This window comes from Branchiostoma floridae, unplaced genomic scaffold (genome assembly GCF_000003815.2).
Source record: "Branchiostoma floridae strain S238N-H82 unplaced genomic scaffold, Bfl_VNyyK Sc7u5tJ_218, whole genome shotgun sequence".
NCBI lineage: Eukaryota > Metazoa > Chordata > Leptocardii > Amphioxiformes > Branchiostomatidae > Branchiostoma > Branchiostoma floridae.
This window is the reverse complement of record NW_023365791.1, coordinates 121,428-133,113: the sequence shown is the minus strand read 5'-3', so window position 1 is coordinate 133,113 and position 11,686 is coordinate 121,428. Positions and strand designations below refer to the sequence as shown.

Here is an 11,686-nt window from a genome sequence, read left to right as displayed (position 1 = left end):
ATCTGCTTGGAGATTAACTTTGATTTCCTTGAATGAAGTTTTCTCAATCATTTACCTGCTTGCCACTCATTCATGAAAAGAACTTTACAGTTTCCTGTAGTGAAGGTAGTACATCACACACACATTTACAATTGTATGTTTTGTTTTTAGGGGCTTTAACGTCGGCACTATCATGGGCGGCCTGTTCGCTGTGTTTGTCCTGATTGTCATCATCACGGTGATCTCCTGCTACCTGTGCAGCTGCTGTGTTATTTACAAGCGGCGCCAGGCTAGCCGCGCCCATGTCATCACTACTGCAGTTGGTAAGTGTAGTTTTGTTTTGTTTTGTCTTATTTTTTTCATCAGCGTGTGCTTCTCTTCTTTGTAAAATGAGCACATGTATGTCATAGATTGAAAAAAAAATATCAGAAAACAGATAATTAATTCCTGCCCGTTTTCGACCATACTGTAAACTGTTCCAACAGCTGTAAAATGAGCACTTGTATGTCATAGATTGAAAAAAAAATATCAGAAAACAGATAATTAATGTCAATTAGAATGCCAAAGTTGATATAAAGTCAAAGGATAAGATATAAAGTGAAAGAACAAAAATGAAAGAAATCTATTGTTGGTAGGAATGGGTACCACTCACTACCAGTACAGTAAATTCAGGTCTACATGTAGGCCTGATACAAGTCTAGAGGATCAGGTCCAGGTCTGGACCTGAACTGGGATCTGATCAGGGCTCTAGCCAGCTCAAAATTTTTTTCCGTCAGCCAATTCCTATTGTCGCGAAAACACTATTCCATGAGTAAGAGAGACTGCACTGAGACCTTGAAAAACGGGTTTTTAATGAGATTATCCTATGCGAAAGGGCGCCGACACACATTGTCAACAATCATAACAATAGCAAAACAAACAGTATGTGGCTTTTACGTCCGTGGACCGCGTCCCCAAGCCGCCTGTAGCTTCCACCAAGGATTTTTGTCCGTCAAGGTTGACGGATTGGTTTTAAAATTTTTCTGTCAAATGCAGAAAATTTCCGTCAACGGACGCTGGCTAGAGCCCTGGATCTGATTGTCATTTTCATCCTGGGGGTACATGAGTGGCTACCTACAAATCATGCCTTTATATTTAGCAGTGTTACACTAAATACTGTCACATGCTAAAGCGTTCAATAGCAACTACATGTAACTATAGCTAGGGAAATTTAGGTACCATTATGCTGATAACTTATGCTTGTACGTTATTGTCTTCCTGTTTCCAATTAATGGCAGCTTGTGTTACATTGTGACCTGTTTGAAAATGAAATGTCTGTGTATCTGTACAAATTAACTCACTGCTAACTTTTATATTTCCTTGCTAAGGTGGTGGTCCTGTTGTCATGACAACTACCTCCACAACCTATCCGGCAGGACCACAGCCCTACCCCCAGGGACCACAGACCTACCCCCATGGACCACAGACCTACCCTCAGGGGACCTACCCTCAGGGACCACAGCCCTACCCCCTGGCTTATCCAGGAAGCCAGCCCTACCCTGGGGCACAGCCTTACCCTGCTGCCCAGCCCTACCCAGGTGCTGCTCAGTACCCAGGGGCCCCTGGGTCAGAGGCACCCCCTCCCTATGCCTCAGCTACAGGCTTCCCGGCTGTGAAGGATCCAGCCTACCCCCCACCGGCCCCCCTCCCCTATCCCAACTGAGGTGGGAAAGAACAGGGCTTAAGGTCACAGACCAATTGAACATAGCCTGGTATCCAGTTCTATTGTAGCTGCCTAATCTCTTCATCTGTTTATGGTAAATGTGTAAGAGGGCAAAGAGACTCAGCAGCTGTGATAAGACTGGATACCAGGCTACCTTGATAGATCAGGCATGGTTAGCCCACAGCAATATGATTTGTTGGTTCTTGGATTTTATGAAGATATAGCAATGGTCAGGGAAGAAAACATGAACATGACCATATTCACTCCATAAAAAAAAAATTAAAACTGAGTTCACCAAGGCATAAACCTGATCCTCTGGCTTTGTCGTCATCATGTTTTTCCATCGTTTTTTTTTAAATTCTGAGAAGCAACAAATTAAATTGGTGTGGTCTTATGGTGGCATTTGAAAGGGCACAACCCATGTTTGACAAAGTTGCTGGTACAGGTACAGAGTTTACCAACTTGAAATAATCATTGCGTATCAAAGTATGTTTATCCCTTTTGTCACGTAAATGTCTATATACTGTAAAGCAATGACAATACAAGTGCTGTTTTTACTTGTGTAGAATCCACTGAGAAAAGTATCATGTAGTCGATAGATTTTGCTTGATTTGTGTTACTGTTGGTCTCAAAAATTTCCCTTGCATGAGTAGGAAGAAAGCACATGTAGTGTCTGAAGTTGCATGGTAGAATTTATGATATCAAAATGGCTGCAATTTTGGGCATAATAATATATTGATAAGCATTAGTCATAAGGAGCTGTTTTATAGGTCACAAATTCCATACGGTCAGTTTGAGTCTTTTCTATAAAGGAAGAATATACAAATATATCAGTGATGTACATTATTGGCAAACAAAAATGCTGCTTGAACCCCCTTTTGATTCCAGCAAGAAGTATTAATGGAGAGAATGCATATGGTTACTGTAGCAAATATACCAGGCAAAGGGGAATCATGTTCTTGTGTCTGAAGTGCACATACAAAATTTTATGGCAATATCATGGTTTAAGATTCAAGAAATCTTGGTTTAAGGATCTAAATGTTCTTGAAACATAGTATAACACAGCTTTTATGCATGTACCAGGTACTTGCTTGCTCTGGTGCCACTACTGATTATGCTAAGAATAGACCCACCATGAATATTTTATGAAATTTTTGACCTGCAATTCAATGGCTTCCCAGTGTTCCACATAGTATGTTGGGACCTTGGTTACCATCTAACTACCATGACGTCAATGACATGTTTTACACAAATTGGTGTGTGGCCTGTAATGCATAGAATACTTCTTGACCTTTAACTGCATAAGGTATTAGAAGGGAAGATACTATCAAAGAAACCAGAATAAAACAGGGTAGGCACAAAGCATTTCTGTCATAGGTTGACATAGGAAATACAGGAATGTACTGTAAATGCAGAAACGTTCGCAGTGGTTTTATGTTCGCGGTTTTCGCTGTGGCCATTTCACCACGAATTTAAATCCACCACGAACATTTCTCCATGACAGTAAGAGACTACGGTGCATAGTGCTACCACAAACTTAAAACCACCGCAAAAAGTCATCATCCCGCTACTGTGAAATTAAATCCCTGTGAACTTAAATGCATTTACAGTAGTTTGTTGACTTCCATTTCTATATTGGGACCTGACTCTTGCCAGAAATTGCTTTTCATATGCTGGGACCATGAAGGTTGTATGGGACTAACTATTAAACATACTGTGTAGTAAAGCTATTTTGTTGTTGTACCATTGCACAATAGTATTCCTCTATTTTGAAACAAGCAATATTTTGAAAGCAGGGATATATTCTTGTGACTTGTCCAGTTTGATAAAACATGGATCAAGATGATATTCCAAGTGTACATTTTCATATACTAGATGTATATTATACTGAAGATGTTTACTTAGATGTTCATATTTGTATGCCGTATTGTGCGTTATAGTTTTCTATTGTATCTCACATTAGAGCTGCTAGATGTGATGTTCTATAAATCCATGGAAACTACAATGCAATACATTCACATGTATGTACAGTGTTCAAGAAAGATGTCAAGTATTTTCCTATATTACTTCCAGTGCTTGAAGGAGCTGAATATCATATATAAAGTACTACATACATTGTATTTGGAATGCTTTGCCAAGGTATTATGCTGTGTAAAATGCATTGTTACTTTGTATTTGTAGTCTTATTACCTTGACAGATGTTGTACCATGTATCGTACATTGAAGCCAGGATGTTATATAACGTCTTATATAATGTCCTTGGTTTAAGTAAAGATGAGCAAATATTTGGTTACAAATACAAGAGGTTTGATATGTATTAAGAAGTTAGATCCATATACATGTAATGTAGAAAATGAATTACACAACAACCTGTATTTGCTTCATGGCATTTTAATTTTTATGCACCGTGTCATAATATTACACACTTAACGTCATATGTCTATCGCGTAAAGTATATATCTCCACTCAAGTTGTTTGCATATACAGAAATATTCAATGTATAGAGTGAAGGAATAATAGCAATCCCTTAGAAATTACTGAGTGTGCATTTTTGTCTCTGTATTGATATTTGCTGTTAAGTGGGGCACTTTCCTGAAATAAATATTATTATACACACACCTGTATGTTGTAATAATGTCTTAATAAACTTATTAAGATTTGCTATACATATGTGATACATGTTGACTTTATGGTCTTGTATATGGGGTCATGATAAACTAACACTACATCTTATGTACATCTTATATTGCCTATAGAAAGTCCTCAGGGTCGACATAGGTTGATGTAACATTTTCATGTTGACACTGATTAGCCGTCTGAAGGTCTCGGACCGGAGTTTCTTTTACGATTTCGGAGGTTGGCGGACAGCCTCAACCAGGATGAAGTTGGCCGCCGATTCGTCATTAGACAAGCATAGCATCCCATTCAGACGCCCATTCGAAGAAACTAAGAATTCCTAATTTCCTTTGAAAGCTAAAATAGATAGCAAAACTTGCTGCACATTGTCTCTTACCACCCAATATATGTATATACTAGAGTTCCACGAACACATACCTTTGCCAAATAAACCAGGTTTGTTATGTAGAATGATGTCTGAAGACATAAATGTGCTACTCATTATATTTTATTTTATATGCCTGGAGTTGGTTCATAACATTTTGCCATTGCTTATACAAATTAGATCCCTATTTACATACTAATATTAAATTGTATCAAGCATCACTTAAGCTGTCAGCATACCAAAAATCATGATGATCCATTCAATCCCTTCTTGACTTATTATCTTTCAAAGTAGGAAACTAAACCGGCTCCTGCAGTTCAAGAAAAGATGTTAGCGGACCCAAACATACACCTCTTACTCTCTGCCATCTTTCTCAGTTACATATGTGACAAGTCTGAAAGTCCTATCACGGAATATAGTGGATTTATCAACTTTCCTCATTAATCATGCAAATTAGTTGTTAATTTGCATAACTGGTATCTCATTATGTAACGTTTTACTTAGGCTATCAACATACCAAAAATCATGACGATCCGTCAGCACGTTCATATTTCCATTAATTATGCAAATGAGATCATCATCTGCATAGTTAATTTGTATTGATATTTCTGTCTTTCTCAGCTGCACATGTGACAAGTTTGAAAGTCCTATAAAGGAATGCAGTGGATTTACACATTTTCCTAATTAATTATGCAAATTAGCTGTTGATTTGCATGATTAGAATTCCATCATGTAAGTCTTCCCTTTGGCTATCTACATACCAAAAACCATGATGACCCATCAATGCGTTTATATTTTCTCATTAATTATGCAAATGAGGTCATCATTTGCATAATTAACATGCATTGATATTTCTCTCTTTCTCATCTATACATGTGACAAGTTTGAAAGTCCTATCATGAAATGCAGTGGATTTATAAACTTTCCTCATTAATTATGTAAATTAGTTCCTGATTTGCATAATTAGTATTTCATAATGTACATTGTTACTTGGGCTATCTACATACCAAAAATCGTGATGATTCATCAACACGTTCTCGAGTTATTCTCGTCCAAAGTTTGAAAGGAAATCGGCGACTGCAGTTCCAAACAAGCCGCTAGGGGGTCCAAACTTATGGTACTTACTCTCTGCCTCAAGGGCTATCTACCACTCAAAAATCATAACCACAGCATGTCCAGAACACGAGATATCAAATATTGAGGTTCTGCTGCAGTATCTTAGCAAGCCGCTAGGGGGCCCATTATCGAACTTGACCTTCGTTTTCCCGACCCCTATCCACCTACCAAATATCATCGGGATCCATCCAAGGCTTCTCGAGTTATACTGTTAACACACAGACAGACAGACTCATAACCTTAGCCATTCTGGCAAAGGTAATAAACATAAATGATATCGAAAGTACAATATCAACGATTACATATTGACGCCATTACGTTTGAAAGTAAGTTGAGATTTATGTAAATACTACATTATCATCATGTACCCCCAAGACATCCAGGTGCACACCCCAGTTTATTTGGGGTCTCAAGTCGAGGCTGCGCGCCCTCAGCAAGTCGGGAGGCCGTGTCTTCCAGGAAATACATCTTAAGGAGAAAAGTCGTGTATGGGAATGAAGGGTATCCCTCAAGCTTTAAGTACAACCGGGTTTCAGTTTCTTTACCCTTTCTACTTTTGTAATTTTGGGCGGGGAAAATTTTTTGACGTAAAAAAAAATGATGCAAAAAAGGGAACTTTGACGTGGAATTAAACCCATCACCTACATGATTAGTCACGAAAATGACTGATATTGTCGGAAAGAGGGCCGGACGGATCGACGACATTCGCGTCTAATCCAACAGTTTCCAAGCCTTGTAGAAACGTAACAAATTAATTTTTAGCAGCCAAATGGCTTGCTACTCTAATCCAATGGCTTTTCTTTGAAATTCAAGTATGAAAAGTAACGCACACTTTAAGGTATGTACGCCATCACGTTTGAAAGTTAAGAATATATTATCTTTTATGTATGTGATATGGGCCAAGTGCCTGAAATAAAGTTGAAATGAATAAATGAATGAAAATGAACATGTATGAAGGCCGGGCGGATCGCCAAAATTCGCGGCCAATCCAACAGTTTTTAAGCCTTGTAGAAACGTAACAAAGTAATTTTTAGCAGCCAAATGGCTTTCTAGATCTACTCTCCACGGGCTTTACTTTGAAATTCAAGCACATATTAAGCAGATATTAACGCCATTACGTTTGCAAGTTGAGAACATAGTGTCATAATGTACGTATTACTAAACTAAATTTTAGTTCCGGGGGATCGCCGACATTCGCGGCTAATAAATCCAACAGTTTTCAAGCCTTGTAGAAACGTTACAAAGTAATATTTTGCAGCCAGATGGCTTTCTACACTCTGACCACGGGCTTTACTTGAAAACCTATTCGGATTAAGTCATCTGAGTACTGAAAATTACATTGTTACTTTTCTTCAGGTCTCAAAACGTATTAAGATTAACCGCGCAAATTGGTAGACCCGGAAAGCTCCTTTTTCACCACTGACGCTGAATATTCTGAACTTTCAAGCGTTATGGCATCAAGATGACAAAGTGTGCGTTACTTCCGTCACTTGAATTGCATAGCACTACCCGTGGACGGATAGCAAAGAGTCATATGAGTACTGAAAATCACGTTGTTACTTTTCTACAGGGCTCGAAACCTATTGGGATTAAGTGCGCAAGTCGGGGACCCGGAAAACCAATTTTTCCATTGACGCTGAACATTCATAACTTTCAAACGTTATGGCATCAAGATGACAAAGTGTGCGTTACTTTAGTCACTTGAATTGCATAGCACTACCCGTGGGCAGATGGCAAAACGTGTTCTGAGTTCTGAAAATTACTTTGTAACTTTTCTACAGGGCTCGAAACCTATTGGGATTGACCGCGCAAGTTGGTAAAACCGGAAAGCTCCTTTTTCACCACTGACGCTGAATATTCATAACTTTTATATAATAAACGTTATGGCATCAAGATGACAGAGTGTGCGTTCTTTTACTTTAGTCACTTGAATTGCATAGCACTACCCGTGGGCAGATAGCAAAAAGTCATCTGAGTACTGAAAATTACGTTGGTACTTTTCTACAGTAATCTAGGCGATTGGTGCAAAATATAGGTAGAATTGCTCAAAATGTGGTAAAAGCATGAAACTTGGCATGATGATTCCTGAGTATGTACTAAGTATTTTGAAGGGTGGAGCCAATTCAAAATGCACGTTTCTTAGCAACGGTTGCTAGGTAACTGATTTCCCCAGCAAAAAGCTTCACTATTGACGTCTGTGCTATAATAATTCAAGTTACAAAGCTAAAATTTGGTCAGATTATACAAGAAATAGGTCTCCTTAGCATGTTGTGCAAATTGATTTGTCAAGACCGAGAAAATCTGTTAAAAAAGGTTGTTTGGGGCAGTTTCTGACTTAAAATGTCTATTTTGGGCTCCTTCTGATTTTAAGTACATTGAATCATCATTAAAACTTGCTTCAAAATACAAATGTAGATTTTATGATCCCCTATTGGATATATGATACTTTTAGCTGTTGATCTAGTCATGATTTGTAAATTACGATGGCCGTTTTGGGCTATTTTTTACCAAAAATGTCTATCTTGGGGGTGTCAAACTATGATAAAATAGAGCAGCATAACTTGAGTAATACATATCAAAATAACATCAAAATAAACAAAAACAACAAGAAGCGGGAGAGTTTTCATTTTCTTACCTTTCAAAGTATCTAGCGTCTGAATAGGGTTAAATGATGCATCCACCTCCTTAGATGCATTAGGTAGTGCCGCTATCTTGGATTGCCTTTCTGAAGATATCATTGTTTGTACCAGGCAGGTCTTGCATCTTCATTTGGCTACAGAGAGTAACGTTAATGGTCTTAACGGAAATGATCCGGATATATCAGTGGCCACAGGACGTATGCACACTTTTGGCATTGACCACTTTAGAATTGTCTAGTTTGGGATTTTTTTCCTCTTTTCAGAAATTTTGACAAAAAAATTAATTAATTTGGACTCTGGTGCCTTGGTATACTAAACCAAATGACCTCGAATTTCATCTCTGGTGATGAAAACACATGTTCACAGGGTATTATTCACATCTTTGGCATACACTTTGGAATGATATAATTTTGTGATTTTGGACTATTTCAGACCACATATGTATATTTCTATGCCCTATATTGAAATAACCTGAGTATCAGTTATGTTAGACCTCTAAAGTTCAGATGGCATCAGCTACTACAACAACTGCTTCATGAACTGAAGACTTTTACATACTTTAAGCAGCTTCATAAAACTATAGGGCTTCTCGTTGCTGTGAACGCATCTTTTCCTTAGCAACGGTTGCCATAGAAACAAATTAGGCAGTTCTAAAGATTACAAAATGGAACTCTCCTGCCCCATATTGTGACTTTTAATATTTACTTAAGGTTTTATGATTTTGCCTATATTTAAGCATGTTAATGCCAATTATTTAGATAACATGTACAATGGAACAGAACCCTAAAAATTGACATTATTGGTAAAAATTACCCAAATCGTCAATTTTTCACAAACCACAGTACCCCTGCTGACACATTTTGTACAGTGTGCTATGATAGAATAGTCAATCACATATTTTACCAAGTTACAGCCTAATCACATGAAGTACTGTGACACAAAAGCCAAAAATGTACATTTTTTATAAGAAAATTGCATAAAAGTAGATTTCTGAAGATTTACAGTTAAGAAGGACAGTCGAAATTCTAAACAAATGGGTCTTGGTTACCACAGTACCCACTTTTGTGTCATTTGGCCTTCAAATCAAGGCATTTTCAGGCAGAAATGTAGACTTAAACTCACTTTGGTACTCGTTGCCATGCAAAAAAAGTTGCCTAGCAACAGTTGCCATGTAAAAGCAGGTTTCTTTGGGCTCCACCCCTAGAATAGAGTTAATTCCAGTTGTGGCGGCCATGTTGGATTTCCGGGGTCATCCGGGGTCATGGCACCAGAACGAGACTGCAGGTGGTACCAGCTGGGCATTCTACTATATAGGCTGTATTGCAGACATAAGTATGTCATCTTTGGGAGTGCATTTCACCCCTCTAAGGTTAACAACTGCACAATATATGCCTGTTATCTATAGAAAATATTGTTTGGGACATTTGAACTTGATTTTGGTGATATTTTTTATTAATTTTTCACATTTTTTTATGGGTGACCTGAGAACAATTAATGTCAGTGTTTATATCCTCCATGTGCGCTGTGTATCGGTAACTGTTATTAAACCCTACAAAAACATGAAAATATCGGACTGACAGATCTGTTCATAAAACTACGTACATGTATTACTAAGTTCTATCACCAATTTACCTCTTCTACTGACGATAAAATTTACGTTTTTCTCAACATTGGCATTGAAAAATCCCTAACAGAAAAAAATCTGCTACATTTCATCCCACAATTTTATGGACCCAACACATGGACTTTTTGTGTAGGGTTATGTTGTGTAAACTAGAATAAAACAATGAAAACATGAATTGGGAAGAAAGTAAAGGAGCACACCCGGCATGACATTCCCATAGAGCGTAGTTTGCAGAACGGATCTTGGCATCAATAAATCATCAGAACAACTGCCAAATGTCTTCTAAATTTCTACCCGCAAAGATGTCATCCCCATATTTTGTGTATTTGTAGGGTTTAACCCCAATAGTAAACCTACTATATCACAGTTACCAATACAAAGCACTAATGGATGATATAAACACTGACACTAATTGTTCTCAGGTCACCCATAAAAAAATGTGAAAAATTGATAAAAAAAATCACCAAAATCAAATTCAAATGTGCCTAACAATATTTTCTATAGATAACAGGCATATATTGTGCAGTTGTTAACCTTAGAGGGGTGAAATGCACTCCCAAAGATGACATACTTATGTCTGCAATACAGCCTATATAGTAGAATGCCCAGATGGTACCACCTGCAGTCTCGTTCTGGTGCCATGACCCCGGATGACCCCGGAAATCCAACATGGCCGCCACAACTGGAATTAACTCTATTGTTTCTATTGTTGTATGGAACACTTGAGCCAAGTTTCATGCTTTTACCATAATTTGAGCAATTTTTGCACCAATCGCCTAGACTACAGGGCTCGAAACCTAGTATTGGGACTAACCGCGCAAGTCGGGGACCCGGAAAGCCAATTTTTCCATTGACGCTGAACATTCATAACTTTTAAACGTTATGGCATCAATATGACAGAGTGTGCGTTACTTTAGTCACTTGAATTGCATAGCACTACCCGTGGACAGATGGCAAAAAGTGTTCTGAGTACTGAAAATTACTTTGTAACTTTTCTACAGGGCTCGAAACCTATTGGGATTGACCGCTCAAATTGGTAAAACCGGAAAGCTCCTTTTTCACCACAGACGCTGAATATTCATTTACTTTCAAGGGTTATGACATCAAGATGACAAAGAGTGCGTTACTTTAGTCACTTGAATTGTATAGCAGTACCCATGTGTAGATTGCAAAAAGTCATCTGAGTACTGAAAATTACTTTGTTACTTTTCTACAGGGCTCGAAACCTATTGGGATTAAGCGCGCAAGGCGCTGACCCGGATAGCCCCTTTTTCGCCGTTGACGCTGATTAACTTTCAGACGTTATGGCATCAAGATGACAAAGTGTGCTTTATTCTTGTCACTTGAATTGTATAGCACTACCCGTGGACAGATACAACCCACGGCCTTTTTAGGAAATCCGACACATCTATGCTCGGCTATATGGTCTGGCAGCACCCTAATGTCTATACACCGCATTGAATCGCAGCGACGTCAATTTTGTAACTTAAAATATGCGTAGCTTTTCCCTTTTATGATTTGTTTTGACAACCTTTTAAAATACTCTACGGTTAAGAAGACAGTTTTCAAACTCTTGTTTCTCGCCTATTCTTAATTTACTTTTGCTAACGTTTTTTATAGCGTTT

At 38.2% G+C, this 11,686-nt stretch overlaps 1 protein-coding gene across 1 annotated transcript in view; it reads left to right on the top strand.

The window, feature by feature from the left end:
* The window catches only part of LOC118408596 (protein shisa-5-like), a 4,399-nt gene extending 2,500 nt beyond the window's left edge, over window positions 1-1,899 (top strand). Inside the window, exons 3-4 of the mRNA XM_035809413.1 lie at window positions 151-302; window positions 1,347-1,899. Coding sequence (XP_035665306.1) covers window positions 151-302; window positions 1,347-1,681 — 487 coding nt within the window. The 3' untranslated portion in view covers window positions 1,682-1,899. The remainder of the gene's footprint in view (window positions 1-150; window positions 303-1,346) is intronic.
* The last annotated feature ends 9,787 nt before the right edge of the window (window positions 1,900-11,686 follow it).